Source organism: Pelmatolapia mariae, linkage group LG23 (assembly GCF_036321145.2).
Source record: "Pelmatolapia mariae isolate MD_Pm_ZW linkage group LG23, Pm_UMD_F_2, whole genome shotgun sequence".
Lineage (NCBI taxonomy): Eukaryota > Metazoa > Chordata > Actinopteri > Cichliformes > Cichlidae > Pelmatolapia > Pelmatolapia mariae.
Window position 1 is genome coordinate 17,317,808 of NC_086246.1, and position 19,543 is coordinate 17,337,350.

General features: G+C 43.9%; 1 protein-coding gene across 3 annotated transcripts; it reads left to right on the forward strand.

Annotated features, from left to right (window-relative positions):
• The first annotated feature begins 298 nt into the window (after nucleotides 1-298).
• Nucleotides 299-16,445, forward strand: LOC134620225 (probable ribonuclease ZC3H12C). 3 transcript variants are annotated; one of them, XM_063466269.1, is made up of 6 exons: nucleotides 299-469; nucleotides 11,384-12,255; nucleotides 12,373-12,512; nucleotides 12,697-12,931; nucleotides 13,210-13,316; nucleotides 13,755-16,445. In XM_063466269.1, the coding sequence occupies exons 2-6, from the start codon at nucleotides 11,453-11,455 to the stop codon at nucleotides 15,341-15,343; spliced, it is 2,874 nt and encodes a 957-aa protein (XP_063322339.1). In that variant the 5' UTR covers nucleotides 299-469; nucleotides 11,384-11,452; the 3' UTR covers nucleotides 15,344-16,445. The 3 variants fall into 3 exon arrangements, with proteins under 3 accessions (XP_063322339.1, XP_063322338.1, XP_063322340.1); XM_063466268.1 differs by having other exon boundaries at nucleotides 299-413; XM_063466270.1 differs by lacking the exon at nucleotides 299-469 and adding an exon at nucleotides 5,066-5,316.
• The last annotated feature ends 3,098 nt before the right edge of the window (nucleotides 16,446-19,543 follow it).

A 19,543-nucleotide genomic window follows, 5' to 3' on the forward strand; every position in this document is an offset into this window, starting at 1 on the left:
AATTGTATGATTTTATTTTACGTTAAGAGAGGTTAAAATCTTCAAACGCGGCTGGTTTTCAGTTTGAAATGTATGCTATGTTGAAGGTCTTGAGGTAAGTTAGTTGCTAACAAACCTTAGGGTTTGTTGTTATATCTTATACCAGACAAACATAAGACAGAAGAAAAGTACACAAGTGTTGGTATAAGAAATTCTGCTTGTCTTTCTTCCCCTTGAACAGGCGGTTGGTTGGTTTGCTTTTATTTTGAAAGAGCGGCAGAGCGGAAGGCGCCTCGTCGCTCTCTTCAGCCTGACGCAGTTTGGCTGGGTCACGCTGCAGTCCGGCCGGATGTTTTGCGTCGCCAGTATGTGATGAAGATGGGCGCGTTTTAACGCCAAGCTTGTCGTGCGGCTCCAGCGGCGGCTCTGACCAGGTGAGAACCCGCCAACAGCGTCCTCAGGGCGGACTCGTTAGCCGGAGGAGCCGCAGGTTGGTGTGGGTGAGAGCTGCAGGGAGGTCGTGACGGTGTTGGTTTGCGGTGACCGTGCACGCCCCATGCGCGCTCCCAAACATCCATAATATAGTTTGTTGACTGTAGCCTCTTCAACAGGCAGACAACGGGATGGGTGCTGCTGTGGGGTTTCGCGCCTTTTAGGCTGAAAGTGGAGCTGATGCGTGTTTTTGAAATGAGCATTAAGGCAGTTTTGGGGTGAAGAAGGCCTGAGTGAAGCACAAGTCTGCTCTCTGGGGAATTCGGGAGGGAGAAGAGGCGCTCTTGTCTCTCCCTCCCACCTGTCTCCGCGTTCTCTAACTGACAGCTGTGCTGAACACTGGTTATAGTGGTTCGCCGAGGGGGTCGGACCAGTAGCAGTCCAGGCTTTGAGCTTTTGGATGGGGATGGGGAAGGGTGGGGGGCGTGGTGTAGGCACGAGCCCAACAGCTGTCTGTCCACACCCCGTGGGGCTTTTATTTAGTGACCCACTTTGCTTTCTTCTGACCATCACCCCTGTTTCCAAACTCAAAGTGTGTCCCTGTCACGTTTAAAGGCTATTCTGTATCAAATAAAATCCTCTTGCATGCGTCCTACACATGTCACAGTTTAAGAGGAAAGGTAATTAGCTGCTTTTTGGAAAATACTGCCGCTTCAGCAGTGATGTTTGGCCCTCTGACTCCACAAAGACTTCCTCTGTTCACTTTTCTGTGGTATTCATTTGAATCACACACGCACACACACACACAGAGGTGATGACTTTTGCCATGATATCCTGAACTTACTCTGTACTGCTGGTGGTGCTGGCAGTGCTGAGTGGATGTGCAGAGGTCAGAAAGAGGTTACAAGGAGCAAAAGGTCTCCTTCTGTTGCCTGAACCTCGGTTGGATAGGAAAAGTGGACTACAGTGATGCACTGCACCTTCTTTCTCCCCATTTGTCATTTTTCCAAACAGAATAGAAGATTAATCGCTAACTTTTTATTGTTTTTAAGTGACAGTGAATTGAACATCGCTGGATTTCTGCTTGTTTTGAGAACTTTATTTATTGCACCTCAGTCAAATGTGTGATGTGTCACATCAAATTTGACATGCAAAGCCAGAGGCATTTTACTTTTTCATGACTAAAGTGGTTATTAAAATAGTCCCTGACTCATCGCCCGATAGTTTGCAAGTCTTATCGATACGGAAGTAAGACTAGAGCAGGTTGGACCAAACCCGGCAAGAATTAATTTCAGGCACAGGAAGAAGCCTCCCGCTGCAGCTCAGCTCTGTTGTGCTGGGTTCTCAGCGTTCGTCCTGCTGCTGCAGTTGTTGGGAGCAGTGCACACCTGTTTGTAAGGACAGATGGCCCCCACAGAGAGCTCCTCCTGTCTCTGTTAGAGCATTTGGGAGCTGTGCAGTCGGTCAGCTGTTGTATGCATCTCTCCTCAGCACCCTCGTCTGACTCTGAGAGCTGACTAGGAGCATATTCTTATTTAATCAGGCATTTGTTTTCTTGTTGAGCCCACTAAAGCTGGGGGAACACTTATTTTAGTTGGCAAATTGGCTGAGCACACACACCGACACCACACCGCTTTCTGTTGCCTCTAAATACATGCTGCTACTTGTTGCTGCCAAGATAAATGCAGCTGGATATTTCAGCCTTATCTCTCTAAATTAATTTTTCCGTTGGCAGATGCGTTGTCCTCTGGATCGTACTCAGTTTCCACGGGTGTGGCTGCTGCAGCAGCTTGGCTGCTCATTAGCCAGAGTGCTGTGTTGGCCCCTACGAAGAACCCAAAGTGAACACTGCAAATAATTCAATTAAACCTGCAATGATTAGGTATTAATTTTATACCAGCGTACCAATTATAGCCAATTATACAACTACTTTGATTGTAAAGTGCAGTTGATTTTGTTATTTTTGATGGAAAAGTGTGAAATATTTGCTGTTTTGGAGCACAGATCTTGAATAAAACCAGGCAGGCTTTATGTAAGTTCCCATTAAGCTAGCAAAAACAATTCTTAACCACTAAGACCTATAAAGGTGTCCTGTCAGGAGGCAACATGTGAGTAGCACATCCTTTAAGTCCTGGAAGTTGTTTTTGCAGCACACCCAATCGACGGCCTTCTCATGAATGCTAGAATTCCTGATTTCCCATAAACGATCCAGGTGCACTGTTCTGACTCTTCCTATCTTATTCAAAAACCAGTGCTGCAGTAGCTTTTCAGATGGCAGGGATCACCCACGTCCCTCAGGTTTCCTGGGTCAGTCTTTCCTTGCACACTGGGAACACTCCACTACACCTGCTGCTAAACTGAATTTGGATAATGAATGTTCACCTGCTCCCTAATTTATCCCCCCAAGTGCTGTTTTAACAACATATTTTTTTTTTTTTTTTTTTTCATACATTGCTCTCTTCTTAATTGCTAATATGAGTCATTAGTGTCACATAAATTTTGTGCTGCAGAATATCAGCATTTTTTTCTTTCAGTCACATAAATCACAACCGTATTTTCATTTCATATTTAACATCTCGTGCAGTAATTTATTTAATAATTTATGCTCGGTCTTGGCCGTTGTAAGTCGTTTTAAGAAAAATGCTTAAAAGTTTCTATGAAACCCAAACCACTGGCTGTCTCTATTAGGTTGACATGACTAGTGGACATGCCCCGGCCTTGTCACCTCCCACGGTATTACATATCGACAGTGTTATTTATTTATTTTTTTTGCTGTCAGTACTCTGTGTTGGTGACCAGGGGGGACAAAAAAAAGATCAATAGTGACACTGAGACGTTTGATTTTTTTCTTTTTTCCCCTGGCTTGCTTTGGATGCAGCACTCATGTTACAGCAGTACCTGATTATGTGCAGTTAGACAATGTCAGAGTCCCTCAGGAGCAACAAAAACATGCAGTTGATATAGAGTCTGCAGAAAATGGAGACAAAAGCTGCGGATATGGAGGTGAAGGAGCAACTGTGTGTGTCCACCTTACTTTTATTTCATCATTTTAATACACAGGGATCAGCTGTGGGATTTGAGTTGCGCTACTTGGCTCAGATGAAGAGTCATTTGTTTCAATTTAAAAAAAAAAATTGTCCTAGATAAACTGCTCACATATTAAGCTGCACCATGTTCATCTTTGGCATATTTGGCATATTAATTTACACTGTTGTTATAAGCATCTGCTACTTTCACCTCTGTCCAGTCTTTGTGTCACTTTGGTCAGCTGGGTATCCATATTCAAGTAGTCTGCATGGTACTAGACTACAGTGTATTGTTCTCTGCTCTTCATTCTGCCTGTTTGATAGAGGTGGGACTCATCAGACACTGATACAATATTATTGGGATTTTTTGCGATATTGATAAGCTTTATTGCGATTTATCACTTTTTCTCAACTGCAAATTTTGTCCTCAAAGTTAAACTTTGTCTATTTCCTTTTTTAAAATTTAAAACAATCTTAGGTAGCCGTTGATTTGGTTTTAAAAAATTATTTAATTAATTAATTTACGATTTGTAGATACATGGAGGTTTCTGTCTTATTTACCACTACTAGTGTGTATTAAGTAGCAGCTTTTTCAAGTTAAGTGTATCCAGCGTTGGATGGTTTTTCGGTTGAGTTGAGTTTGTTTGGCTAAGGTTATTTCGTGATGGGCGTGTATGAGATAAGCTTTTTTTGTTGTTCAGTATTTAAATGTAGGGTCTTTACCTTACAATATAAAGTGGCTTGAAGCAACTGTTGATTGAATTGTTGAATTTGATGCTATATAACTGAAATTGAAATAAATTTATACCAGTGTACAAGAAAACGTAGGCAAGTTCTTGTGTCATTTTAGGTATTGTAGTATGTTGCTTTTCTTTAACAAATGGGATCCTCTACACGTGCTACATAATCATATAAAAGACAAAAAGGCAAAGATTTGTGCTTCTGAGTCATCGGCCTTAAGTGTGCCACAACAATGCTGAGCAGGTCCCCTCCTCATACTCACTGGGACATAAAACTTTTTGATGTCTCTCGCCCCCCACACACTTGTCTTTTTTTCTCTTTCAGCACAGCCACACTCTTCTCTTTCCTCTTGCACTCTCTTAAAGGCCACAGCAGTCTTTCAGCCAACCTTCAGCTTTTCTTTCAGTTGAAACCCCTCCTGTCACCACCACCGCCACCCTCCCCACAGCTCGAGACAAAGAGAGGAGAGTGACTGTGGCGCTCTGTAGCCAGGTGTTCTCCATTGCTGCCCGGGGCCGTAATAGCACCAGGCCTCACACTGCAGCTGCCCTCCCCAGCCTCCCATTGTGTAGCTCCATTGTTCAGCCTCCCACCCCTCGTTGATTCATCGGCCACACAGGGGAAGCCCTTTCAGGCCGTGGAGTGTGTGAGTTAGCGTGCGTGTGTGTGCTGGTGCACGTTGAGTACGCGTGCCTTGGGGAAACTGGGTGTTGCAGACATCTGCCCACAGCCACTCCCCTCCTCCCCCGCCTCTTGCCTCTGCACCTCATTGTAGGGCTGCTGCTTCTCCGATTGGTTAGAAGCAGCCACTCTAAACGAGGGAATGGCTGACATTGTTGGGTCCATCTGTTCTGCCACTCATTGTCCAACTTGCCTGCTTCTGCAGAGGGGGGAAAAAGACACACACACAGCTCTGGAAGACAGTCGGACAGTGAGGACAGAGGCGTGAGGCTGGAGTTGGATGCTCTAGAAGAAAGAAAAAATCGATCTTGGATGTTGTTGCTGTGGGAACTTTGGGATTGGTTCTTTCTCAGTTTCACCTGCAGCGTTTTTTAATCGGCTTTTCAAGGATTTAAAGATGTTGAAATGAGCTAATCACATTTCCTCTCTTCATTGTTTGTTGCACTTTATTGGTCTGGTGAGTGTGATGGAGTCCCCTCCTCTCTATTATAACCCGACTTTTATACTGAAATGTATCTTCTGCTTGCTATAAAATAGAAATTTTGACTTTTTAGAAGTACTTACATGACAGGTTGCTCCTCTTGAGCCTCACTAGGCTTCCGCTGCGCTGCAGGATCATCAAAAAACACTGATGCTGGCATACATGGAGTAACCTAGACTCCTTTAAGTTTTCAGAAAGGTTCGAGTCATTTATAATTCACAAGGGCAAATTCAGATTAAAGAGGAAAAGATGGAGCCCACTTTCTTTGTTGCATGTGAAATATCGCTGAAAATGGATGCAACATGCAGAACCCATTAGTGACTTTTAATCACAAGAGTATTTAAAAAAAAATAATAATTCTTGGTGTGCAGGATAAGAATTTATAGTGCTGTAGCACCTGCCTAAACTTTGCTCAGGTCTGCCGTCACTGCAGTTGTTCAGATTTGTGTGATATGTGTTGATATGAAACTTGATGCAGGAGGGATGGGCTTCCTGTGATGCTGTTTAAAAAATATATATTAGTGTCACATTAGTGGATAAAACAAAGTTTTCAAAAAGTTTTCTTTAAGGTGCTGCCCTTAGAGAGAGAAAGTGTGTGTGTGTGTGTGTGTTTTGTGCAATGGGTGGGGGATACACATTGCAGATACCGCGCTCAGCAGACATCTGTTGCCTTGTTGCTGGTGGGCAAAGTCTAGTGCGCCACCTAGATGCACTAATGCATGCACACACTTTTTACAGTAACTTTTGCACTGTGCTGGAGACACAGGGGTCTACCCCCCCACCCCCCGTAGTCCTGTGCCCCCTCCCAGACCGCCTTTCAAAATGGAACCCCCCCCTATCCGCTGCACGCACTTGCACAAAGCGCTGCAAGGACTGTGTTACATATTCATTACTGGTTCCATCAAAGCCAGCAGTTGTGTGTGTGTGTGTGTGGAAGCTGATGTTTGAAAGATGCACCCGCTCACCCTGGAGGTCTGGAGATGCCGCGATGTCTTTGGGCCGTTAAAACTGGACCCGATTTCACATGCATTCGTCTGCAGAGCTCTGCCACACAAGAAGACTTTTAAAACCCTAGCTATGAAAAGACTTACAGGCTTTCATCGTGACTGTTCAGGTTTTTGATGTTAAGCAGCTCAAACTACGGGATTATGATTAGATTTATCCAGATTGTGAAAAAGATCAAATGAGGGTAAAGAGGTTGTGAAAGCAAAGAAACTTAACAGAACTAAAAGATCCAGAGTCTGCCACATTTTTACAGTCACCCCCAGTGTTTTATGTAAATATGTGCTTACTTTAAGTTATCTCAGCAGTTAATATCTTTGGGCCTTGGACTGATTTTTCATACAAAATGTTTTAAATATGTAATCTTAGACTGTGACAAAGCAGTTTTTTCAGACCTTATTTGCCACGGTTTTCTTTCAACCTGTAGGCAAATTGCTCTATTGATTAATCATAGATATAATCACAGTAACTACTAATAAAGATTATTAGCAGATCCAAACCAACATGTCAGTCAGTTGATATTAACAGGCAGTTTTGACTGGCCTCAGATGTATCAGCATTCGATTACATGTTCTATTTAATTTTATTTATATGGTGTCAAACCTCAACAGTTGCCTTAAGGCGCTACAGTAATAAAGAGAAAACGGCAGCAGTCAAATGACTGCCTATGAGCAAGCACTCGGCGACAGTGGGAAGGAAGAACTCCCTTTGAGCAGGAAGAAACCTCCATCAAAACCAGGCTCAAGTAGGAAGACAGGAAGGTGTTATCCAATATGCACTGATATATATTTTTTTTCCTGAAATATAATTTTGAAATGGTTCAGAAATTCTGTCATCACATAGTTTGTCCAACAGAGCGGCGCTGTCTCTACCTCAGATCTGTCTGCAGCGCATGTAGCAGAATATCATGACCACTGAGTAAATCTCCTGAGTTACTGGCTTTTCTGGAAAATTAATATCCAATAATGCCATAATTTTTCCTTTTTACGTGTAATTACTGCATCTATGTATATTAAAAAATATCAGCAGATAGATCTGTATTGACCTGATATCGGTCAGCAAACCCATCACAAGCTAGTGTACTGGTAAGTGTGCAGGTCCCAAGCCCGGATAGGTGCAAGAGCATCCGGTGTAAAATCTTTGCCAAATCAAACACGTGGATCCAACCATTCGGTGTGATGACGGCTTGGTACATAAGGGAGCAGCTGAAACTACCGGGTGGAGCTTTATTTATTAGCTGGCACACTATATGCAGTATGGGAGCCCATCAGCTGGCCTGCTGGCTTACCCTCTGGGGAGCCAGTGATTCAGGGCTACTGGTGTAGGTGGTGGATATCTGTTTCAACACTCTGTGTTCTGATCACTGGTCATTGTTTCCAAATGGCCACAAGAACTACCAGACGTGATTGTTTAGTAGAACTTGGATTATAGTCGAGCAGTAACCAGAAAGCTTTCAGTACGGAGAATATTGTCTGATACCTGAAACCTGTATAAAATAGGATGGTATTTACTAGGGGTGCAACGATACACAAAATTCACGGTTCGGTTCGGTTCGGTTCGATACTTTGGTGTCACGGTTCAATATTTTTTCGATACAAAAAATGTTCATGCTTTTTTAATTTGTCATTTATTAAAATTATAAATATATATTTTAACTCAAAAGTACAGTTTTTAAATTTAATGTTGCTGAAACGACAAAGTAATAAAAACATAAATATCTCATGGAGAAATCCCTCATCTTTGGAAAAGAGAGTTTATTACAGAGAAATGGCTCTTTCCAAAATAAAAGCTATACTATACGCTTCTTCTGGGGTATACTCTCAGCAGCATATTAAACATATCAGGTCCCCATAAGGAGAATCATGTGCTAACGGCTGTCTAAATGACTCTGGTAAAGTTTGTAGCATGCGTGCTTGTTGTTTTTGTCTGCTTCCACTTGTCTTTGCACTAGGATGATGTCGGAGTAAATGTGCAGTCATATTCGTTGTGTTCCCACTAGTGCTGTCAGCGTTAATCTGAAATGACATTAATGCCACAACACGGCAAATCTCCGTTAACGAGCTACCGCGGATCGCCCCGTGCGTGGGGCTGGACAGCGTCAACACGTTAACGAGCAAACTGCGATAAGCACTAGTTCCCACCCATGTAATTGAGCATTGCGTGGCACATCCGACATACTGTTTTACTTTTGTCCATGATGCGCTTACCTTCAGGGTCATACTTCACATGAAGACCAAAACAGTTCCAAAGGCCAGATCTGAATGAGGGTGGGGGAGGTTCAATTTGCCATGTTGCAACGAGCTAAGCTTCTGTCTTGCTAGCTTGCGCTGCGCTCAGTGGATCTGCGCTCGACAGTGCAGCCTAGGCGGAGTAGTCGAATGCAGATCCACTGAGCTCTCAACACAGACAGCATCGTCAGAAGAAAAGTTGATAAAATAAATTAAAAATTTTGTATTGTTCGATACACATGCGTACCGAACCGAAAGCACTGTATCGAACGGTTCAATATCGATACGAGTATCGTTGCACCCCTAGTATTTACCTGTTGTGTCATATCAATTTTACACTGTGGCAAACACTACTTTGCACAATAGTATGATGAAGACCAGGAGACCTTTTAAAGCTGTTCAGTTGTTTATTAGAACCAAGAATTATTTGTCTCCCTGATCCAGAAGGGTGAAAGAAATTAAACTGCAACAACAAAATGAACAAATGTAAAATATCAGCTATCTGCTAAACTATTATTATCTGTATGGGCTGAGGATTTCCTAACCTCTGCAGATATCTGTAGATAGACTATTAAATATATTGATTGCTCTTGATTACCCTCTTTAAGGCTATGAATTATTTGTCAGCTTTTGATTCATGTGGAGATATAATAGTGGTAAATATTGAAAAAAAGAGATTGCACTTCAACAGTAAAAACTTAGGTGGACTGCTAAAGCCCAAGCCCGATAAATCTATTCCAAATGCCTTTATCGACTCCAAACTGTCCGCTGTGAGATCTTTTTAGAGTGTACTCACATTTTTCTTGTAGCGACACAGTCAAATGTTGAATATTTTCTAATATTGTTGTTATTCTGCTGCTGTCATTCACAGTTTCGCTTTAGCTGGATCTGTTAGTGTTGGCGTGGCTGACCAGACTGTCTGAGGTTATGCAGTGCTGATGTGATGCTCGCGCTTTAGATTAGCTGATTGTTAAGCCTGAGAGAAGATCATCAGTGTAGCTGATGAGCTGCAAACTCAGTCCCACTCTCTCCACAGCATTATGAGTCACCTTGGGTCGTTAGTGTGTTTGTGTGTGCATCACAGGGCACCATCAACACCCACAGCAGTTAATGCCAAGGTCTCAGTCCTAATCAGTGCTGCGGGTCTATTGTTGTCTTGGTGGGTTACCAGTGAGGCACACTTAAGCCCCTCTGCCCCCTCCCGCAGCAGACCTTTTTGTAACATGTGTGAATTAAGGCGGGCCGCCGGCTGAACGCTGCAGCCTCTGTCTTGGCATTTGGATGGGAGAATGCTTTCAACAGCTGTAGCTTAGCAACAGTAGCTCAGCCACGTTGCTAGGCAGCCCTTTTTCATAAAATGCACACTCACTCCACCCCTTGTCTAACCGATCCTCCCCGTTCTACCAACAGCTTTAAGTCACTTCCCCATTTTCAGCATTTGCTCTGCCCTGCTTGTCGTCGGGATTGTGTTCTGGCTTGGAAAAATTGTAAATTTTGTAGGTGTGAAGATTTTAAACTTCAAAGTAGAGTCCAGTCAGAATACATCAAGCTGCATATTTAGGGTCAAATCTAATAAAAAAAAAAATTTAAAAAGCCAACTTTGTCCCAAATAAGACTTTAAAAAGTTCATTTTTCACTTCTAAAAGCATTTTTGCTGTTGTGGAATTTTCCCACAGATTTCACCTCAGGATTAGTCGAATGTCTCTAATTTCGTTTTCTCAGATTAACTTTTCCTTTATTACAAACCTCTAAACCTTTATTAAACCTTTATTACAGATCAGACTAGTCTAACCTCAGACCTGATGCTCGAATACAATGCCCCGATTGACTTCATAGCCTTCAATGTTTTAACGAGTGACCCCGGTGGGAAGAAGCATATGGGCCTTAATTACCAGGTAGAATGAGGAGGGAGAATAGTCCAACCGCCCTAGTTCACCCTCTGCCCCCCCCCAATAGATTAATGTGCTGTGGCGTGGTGCTATTAAAAAAAACACACACACACTGGGCCAGACATGAAAAAACGCGGGAGTCCATTAATTAGGGATAGAGGCCCCATCAGCTCTTTGTGTCTGCCAGCCTGTGCCTGACCGCGCAGCCAGTCAGATTTTTATTTTTTTTATTATTTGGTTTTTGGCAGAACAGATGGATCCAACACTGTTAGCCGGAAATTCTAGGTGTAAAATCAGATTTCCCTAAAATGACAGTCAGTATTGACTTTAGATTATCATTATCACACAGCCTGAATGCAAATTCTCTTTTTTGCAAATGATTTCTCCCTGGAATTTCAGTGGAACTGCTGTGGTAGCAAATGCTGTAGTTTTCAGCCAGGGTTTTCACCCACGTAGAAGTTTAAGTAGGGATTTACCCAATTTCCCTGTTGGCCTTTGTGCCATCGCATCATATATATATGTAATATAAATGACACATTTGCATTTGAGTACCAGTGTGTGTATCATTAGCAGAGAAGAAAGTAACGTTTTCTTCTGTTTCCCGTCTTTAAATGCTTCTTCTAACTGGTCTCAGAGTTATTAGACGTTGGTATTATTATTATTTTTTTATTTACTTTGTCTTCATTTTTTTTTAATTCCCTTAGTTTCAGTCAGCTTCCAAAGTGGGTTTGCTTATGTTAGTTTATCTTAGCTACATGGAGTCGTCTGACAGTCATGCAGACTATAAAATTAAAAATATGAACCAACGCCAGTCAAATGTAGTCAAATCCAGGAGCCAGGATTTGACTACATTGGGCACGGTTTGACAGCTAAATCCATCTTTTATCTACAGTTTACTCACTCGCTCCACCTTTCTTCCTTTAGGCACCAATGAGTCAAGTTTTGTGAGTGGGCAGCAGTCAGCCCAGTGTGCTGGATGTCTGTGACAGACCCATGGGTCAGAAGGACCATGTGGAGGCAGGTGCAGGCCATATCCTCGACCTGGGGCTGGATTTGGAGTATCTACACGTAGCGGGGGGTGACCGGCAGGCTGGCGGCGCTGACGGGCCCCCTGCTATGGAGGAGCAGGGGGAGAGCACCGCTGGCTCCCCTCCACTGACCGTCCTAGAGGAAAACAGTGGGTCTGACGCAGAGGGCGAGTCAGCGTTGACCACCAGCTCCACCCTCGCTCCAGGTACCGACTCGGACGGAGGAGACGGAGGGTCGACTCACAGTAAGAACACCCACCAGCCCCTCTGCAGGACCCAGTGTGTGGACTTAGGAACCGAAGGCCCTCCTGAGCCCCCATCTGAACTTCTAGCAGAGCTTGAATGTGACGCCCATGCCCAGTCCACACTCGGCTCCCCATCTGAGCACCTGTCTGAACCTCCACCCAGTCTGTCTGCTTCAGAGCCTGGCTATGAGGCTGGTGGGAAAGAGTACCAGGCTAAGCTCGAGTTTGCCCTCAAACTCGGCTACTCTGAGGAGACGGTGCGACTGGTGCTGTCTAAGCTCGGCCCTGACACCCTAATCAATGACATACTGGGAGAGCTGGTTAAGCTGGGCACCAAGTCAGACAGTGAGCAGCCGGCTGGATTATTAGCCTCTACCTCATCCTCTTCATCTTCCTCATCCTCCTGTGGATGTTCTGATTTGCTGGAAGGCCAGAGGCCAGACTCACCCTGTCATTCAGACTCTTTGTGTGACCAGGACAACCTGCGGCCAGTCGTGATAGATGGCAGCAATGTAGCCATGAGGTGAGCTCTATTATTATATATGCATATATGTTTGTCAGTGGAAACTGCTGTAAAGAAACACATTAAAATCATAAATGTTTATTTACGCTGTCTTTTACCTTTTCACCGTTTTCACAGCCATGGCAACAAGGAAGTGTTTTCCTGTCAGGGCATCCAGCTGGCTGTAGATTGGTTCCTCGAGCGCGGCCATCAAGACATCACAGTTTTTGTGCCTGCGTGGCGGAAAGAGCAGTCCCGACCCGATGCCCCTATAACAGGTCAGTAGAAGACGCGGTTTAACTAAAATCCATTTTCTTAACTGCTTATCCACCTTAGGGTCGTGGGGTGATAGGCCCCGAACACATCAGCAGGAACTCACAGGGCTAAAGATCCAAAATAGGTAATAATGGTTTTCTAGCACTGCATTTCCCCCCAGCCTTACTATAATCCTTTCCTTCACAGATCAGGAGATCTTACGTCGCCTAGAGAAGGAAAAAATCCTGGTGTTCACGCCTTCGCGGCGTGTCCAAGGTCGACGCGTGGTCTGCTATGACGACCGCTTCATTGTCAAGCTGGCCTATGAGTCAGACGGCATTATCGTCTCCAACGACAACTACAGAGACCTGGCTAACGAGAAGCCCGAGTGGAAGAAGTTCATAGATGAGCGGCTTCTCATGTATTCCTTTGTCAATGATAAGTGAGTAGGGGAGGATGTTATGAGGACATTCATAACTCTTATCTTTGAATCAGAGTGATATTTAAATAAATAAAGTTTATTTACAAATAAAATCTCACACTCTGCTATAAAGAAGGCATTTTTCACTTTGCTATATGTGGGGAATCAATTATATTCTGTGTGCCTCCTTTAAAGCTTCCACACTTGAAGCTGGTGAAGCAGCTTTAAAGAATGTGGATGGACACCATCGTATTTCCTCTAATAGCGAATTAATGCTCTCATCCTTTCTAATCTTGCAGATTCATGCCGCCAGATGACCCTCTTGGTCGTCACGGCCCCAGCTTAGACAACTTCCTGAGAAAAAGGCCTGTCATGCCTGAGCAGAAGAAGCAGCCTTGTCCATACGGTGAGAAGAAAGTCACGAAATACACGTCGAAATAACGCACATGAAACATTTTGTACTTTTTAAGAACAACGTAATAATTTATATTGGATTAGAATCTCTCTCACAGTGTGTGGTGACATTGGACCTCATTTGCAAATGCGTTAGTGGAGACTTTCTTATCCTGCAGAAAGTTATCGTCAGATTTATGACGTGTGCACCAGCCCATTTGTTTCTCACCTCTGTGCGTATGCTGCTAAATCAGACTCATTCTACATCAGTTGGCATACAGCCACACCCCCATTTCTCTATATTTCTCTGGATCTGTATATTTACCAGGAGGTGAAGTGGACAGAGCAGTGATGATGTCGTGCAGTTAGTTAGTAAATGAGCTCCCCTTTCTCTGCCCACTCTGTGTGTTTACTTGTTTACTGAAGCGCACGTTGTGTCTCTTTGCTTCAGGAAAGAAGTGTACTTACGGTCACAAATGTAAGTACTACCACCCGGAGCGAGGCGCCCAACCACAGCGTGCCGTGGCTGATGAGCTGCGTGCCAGTGCCAAGACTTGCGTCGTCTCAAAGAACCAGGGTGACGCCGGGCTGGTGAAGAGCCACAGCGTGCCAGCTGGCAGCATCGACGCCAAGAAAGGCGCCCCGAAAAGGCAGTCGGACCCCAGCATCCGAGCTCTGTCATACAGCGACGCCGAAGAGAAGCTGCTGGCCAAAGGGAGGCTGGAGGTGCAGAAGAATACTGTGTGTGGCAGCAGCAGTAGCAGCTCCACTAGCGGTAGCTGCGGTGGGAGTATAAGCATGTCCCCGGCCCCAGGAGGCCCACCATCCACTCTTGGCCTCCCACAAGAGCAGCAAGCGAGACCAGTGATGGCTCATGGTCACTTACCAGCCCCCAGCCATGACCTTTACCCTCACTGTGAGTCTCCAGACTTAAGCTACTATTCAGTAACACGTGCTTACACTGGCCTGAGCCTCTCCTCCAGACGGAGCCCAGACTGTCGCTTCCCCAACGACACAGACCTGCGGCTGGGCTCAGCCGGCTCCGAGTGCAGCAGCGAAAGCAGCTGCGACTCGTACGGCGAGAGGCAGTGTCCCGGATGCCCCCCGGACCCCTTACTGGAAGACGCTGTCCATTTTCCTAATCCCCACAGCCGACTGTACTCCCATCATGCCACATCTAGCCATGAACTTTGTGGCCTGCATCCTGCCGAATACACAAACATTCAGCACAGCCACACGCCGAGCACAGGACTACACCCTTACCACCTGAGCGCCGCACGCGGGCAGAGCTGCGCTCATGATCCGCCTCCACTAGAGGCTCCCCCAAAGCGGCCCCTCTACCCCCTGCCCCCTCATCTCCAGCACCAACCGCTGACCGCACGGTCCAGCTGCCCAGGCGACTACCACTCTCTGCCGCAGTCCAACCCCGCACCCCCTGGCTCACCCCTTGGCCGCTGCCTGGCCCCAACGCGAGCAGACAGTGTGTCCGACTCACACCTGTACGAACACCTCTCCACATCGCACCATCACCACCGACCAAAAGCCCTGCCCAGCTGGGACAAGTACTACAGGCAGCCACCGCTGCCGCCATCCAGATATGAGCCGCCTACCTACCAAAGCCTGCCAGACACACGCCAGTCTTCCTGGCACACTCCTCCATGGACACAAGACGGCTACGGCCAGCATCACTCCTCTCACCCAGCTCTCCACCCATCCCCAACTCATTACCTCAGCCACCCACCGCCCCCAGCCCACTCTCCTTGCCCGCCTCATCCATCCAGCACCCCTCTCCCGCCGTACCCACCTCACAGCTCTCACCTTACCGTGCCGTCTCATGCCCCTCCCTCCTACATGTCACAGCACCCAGAATCCCCTTCGCACAGTCGCTACGGCGATGCGAGGGAGAAAGTGTACATAAACCTGTGCAACATCTTCCCCTCAGAACTGGTAAGCCGGGTTATGGCCAGAAGCCCCCACATCACAGACCCCCAGCAGCTGGCAGCTGCCATCCTTGCAGAAAAAGCCCAAACAGGCTACTGAGGAGGGAAGGTAAAGACGAGCTAGTAACTGCTTCGCATAGCAACACTGGTAAATGGACTGATACTTGTAGCGCGCCTTTCTACTCAATTTAAGCACTCAAAGTGCTTTCTCACTCCCTCAGACTTCTGATTGGTAGACGACCTGCTCTACCACCTGAAACACACTGCTGGGATTACACTTTCAGATTGTCTGTGAGGAGAGCCGTTTCTTTTCTTATATTAATAATCGAACAATGCAAAAGTCTCCAGGACATAAAAAGCTGAAGATAATCCAAATCCAGGTCTGGTCACTGTGCAGCAACAACTTTTACCAGGTGTGGAAAGAGAGCGAGACACTGGACGAAGTCTGTGATTTTGACTTAACCTGCGACAAATGGAGATTTGTTCTAGACCCCGTCCCCCAACTGTTGTTTTTATTTGTACTGTAGCTTTGCATACAGGACGTTTATACAAGGGCACCTTTGGTTTTACACCCAAACCATAATCTAGTGAGTTGGTTTCACAAAAATACATCAAAAATGTGATTGAATTTAAGAGTTATTTATACATAAACACACATTATGTGTATTGTACACTGAGTCAAACGGAGCCACCACATGGACCGGGTCTTGTCCTGTGTCAGCCGTCATCGGGTACTCAGTTATCACTCAGTGGTTTCAAACTTCTGTTTGTCCAAGGTCTGTTCCATGAATTTCTGTGTGTGTTTGTGTGTGTTTGTGTGTGGGGTGTTTGTGGATTTTTTTTCCCATGTTGGTAAACACGGGAAGATGGTCATCTTATTTGAGATGACGTCAGTTTTTTGGTCAGAGTTGTAGCTGCAGAGATGGGTGACCCTGTCGTGTGTACCTTAGTTTTAGTAAGGGACATCTCTCTAGCTCTTTCTCTCTGGCCCTTTCTTTTGGGTCAACTCTGGTATCTGCTACAGACAGAACATCCAGCCACCGGTAAATAAACCATGTACATATTGTAAATATATTTATCAGATCCCTCTGCTGTGCTTTTGGCTAACAGCGTGTACTGTCGTCTGTAGCAGATCCCAGCTGAATCCATGCTTGACAGAGAAAAACCTTGTTTGATACAAATTGTATCATTAACTAAGTCGCTGATGTTATATACAGTACATGGACTCGATGATCCGTATCTATCAAACACTCTTGATGTATTGCTGTATGATAAAAGTGCAGTGACAAAACTTTTGTTCCAATCGAAATGTTCCAACTTTTAATCTTGTGGAAATAGCTTTGAGACAATTATTTCAAATATATTTTAATCAAAAGGAGTTGGGTGCCTACTATGTTTAGGCGTCGCAGCTTCGTTACCTTTTGGGTTTAAAGCTGGCTTATTGTTTTGTTTTGTTTTTTATACAGGAGCTCTGGTTAACAAATACTTGCTGGGTACTCATCGGAAAATAAAAGGTTTAGGTTTCAGCGTGAGGTTTGGGCCAGTTCATGTTAGGATTTTTTAGCCTCTTCTTTAAGTCAGGATATAATGTTAAATTATGCTTTAAATAACATAAAATTGATGTTTTTTCAGAAATCAATTTATTGTCTCTATTAAAAGGGACCTTTTATGCGAATTTCCAGTAATGTATTTTTATTCTGGGAGTCTACTAGAGTAGCTTTGCATGATTTGTAGTTCTTAAAAAACAACAACAATAAAAAAAACTATCCATACAGTTCATTCTGGATCTTAGACATTTTCGCTCCCAGCTCTTTGAGGCTCCTCCTCCCTAAAAGGCTACTTTGTTCTGATTGGCTAGCTCTCATCAGACTTTGGGAAACAGAACTCAGTGCTTGACCACATTAGGACATCTTCCAGAGTTGATGTCAGCTCAGCAGAAAAGGAAAAAAAAAAAAAAAAAAAATCAAGCATCAGGAGCAGCCTGAGGCCTGGAGTTTATGCTAGCAGACAAGTGTATACAGTGACCTCAGTAAAAACTTGGATCATGTTTTATTGCAGTCAACATTGTAGCAGTGTTTATGTATGGCAGAATATAAGGAAAAGCATAAAAAGGTCGCCTTTTTTTCCTGAGTTGAGTGCACAGACCCCAGCCATGTTTTAAAGGGGACTTTTATATTTAGGTCTATATGAAATCCTATGGCGGCCATTTTGAATGTATCTAAAGTTCTACTGACGCTCTACTCAGAGTGTCTGCCATAGCAAACAGGTGTGGTCTTCATGTAACAATAATTCATCACCTCACTAGTGAATTATTTGAAATAACGACAATATAAAACAAATTTAGCAAAGGTTAGCGAGCTAAGCTGCTAGCTGCTTTCTAGTAGTCAAATGTTAAAAACTTCTGTCTGATATTTTAATGCAAAATATTAAAACTCCTTTAGCCTCAGTGCATTACTGCCTGGTAGCTCAACAAATGAAGACAATATTTCAGTTTCAGCATTTGGAGGTTAAATTACAGCTGCCTTGGCAACCCGAGCACTTCCTTAGCTAATGCTAACATTTCTTTCTATGCGTTCAAGATGCTACCAGCCTGTGGGACTATTGAGGAAGACATACTTCTAATAGTAGGATGCAGCATTAAGTAAAATGTTCACCGACTTTATATTTTTTATTTTCCTTTCAATGTTAATGTTGCTGGAGTTCTTCAGAACACAAGTTTGGTTGTTTTCGATCGACTGGAGGCCCTAAACTGTAAAGTTCAAAATGGCCACCGAGGAAGTAAAAGTCTAGCACTTGAGCTCATCGTACCATTAATCACAAGCCAGCTACATATAGCCCACTGGTTTCTTTCCTGTCCAACACATGCTGTTGATGAGAGAGAACCTTTGTGTGTATTGAAGAAGCGCCTTCTCTCTGGCCTCCTGGCACTGTGTGTCAGCGTGGCACCTGAGGGTGGGCCCAAAGTAATGCCTCTTCGTGGCATTGTGCTTATGACACATCCAATAATCTGAACTATGTTCAGCAAACTTTTATGCATGTTTTTGATTTGTTTAGTTTCTGCATGTGTTCTTGTTTAATTTATGTACATATCCGTGTTCCTGAGAGGCGTGTCTTGCCGTTATTGTGATGTAATGCTAGTTGTTGTTTAAGTGTTATTTTTAGGTTTAACTGTACACATAACAAGCTTTTTTTCTTTTTGGTGTGTGAATTTTTCACTTATTGTCCAGTCTTGATTTCTACAACACTGGATATTTACTTCTTGGGATGAAGAAGCCTGTGATGGATGACGTCCCATTTTTCTCCAACTGTTGTTTCCTTTGGAAGTGCACTCTTCCATATATAGCAATATGCTGACTTGCGGATATCATAACTCTTACTGGATAAAAACCTATTATTTCACATAGTATTCTACTGGCACAATGTAAATACCAAGTACTTCAATGTTATAACACTTTCTGCTGTAACTGTGATTATTCATTAAAGAGTACTGCTATAAAAGATGGTGAGTCACAGAGGGTCGTTTTAAGTGTTTTATAGCACCATTGTTGGGTCGGTACTCAGAAAAAGTGTTGTATTACACAGTAGTCGGAACTTTTTTTAAAAGGTAACGAGTACATTACTTAATTACTCCCTAGAGAAAGTAATTATAGTACTTTGTATTTCAAATCATGTTAATGAATGTCACATAATTACCATTTCAAGTAAAAATAATTGATCTGATCTAGGGCTGCCACAAATGATTATTTTGATAGTCGACTAGTCACCGATTATTTTTGCGATTAGTCGACTAATCAGATCATGCATCCATTGGACGTAAAACGTACAGCTTATTGCACCAGCAGCATCTGCTCTTATATAACTATCATTAACTTACAGCTTTAAGTGTTTAAGGTATGTGCTAACTAAAAATAAAGACAAGATGATAGTTTATTAAATTTTAATGAAATTTGCAGATTGTTTCGGTGAAGTTTAATAAACTCCTTGCTATCTAAAATATAACAGGACACCGGAGTATATTCTCGAGCATCTCACACTTCTGATAACCAGTTGTCTGCTTGACGTTTATTTAGCTGTGTAAAAACTATAACTTTAATCTCAGCCAAACCGATTTACTCAGGAACAATTAAAATACTAAAAAAAAAGCCAAACAATAACATTTTTAAGTTATCTAAGTGACTTATGTATGTTTAACCTGAATAGCGAAAGACGGCGGTGGGTTTGAAAACGATTTGCCGGGAGTCCGGTGTTCTCACGGGCTCTAGTGAGCCTTGCCCCCGGCTAGCTATCAAGCTAGTGGGTA

Bases quoted from the DNA above. Each gene is read 5' to 3' on its own strand.
- LOC134620225 (XM_063466269.1), top strand. From the start codon at position 11,453: ATGGGTCAGAAGGACCATGTGGAGGCAGGTGCAGGCCATATCCTCGAC. The intron at 12,256-12,372 runs GTGAGCTCTATT...CCGTTTTCACAG, and splicing joins GGCAGCAATGTAGCCATGAG to CCATGGCAACAAGGAAGTGT. The intron at 12,513-12,696 runs GTCAGTAGAAGA...TTTCCTTCACAG, and splicing joins ACCCGATGCCCCTATAACAG to ATCAGGAGATCTTACGTCGC.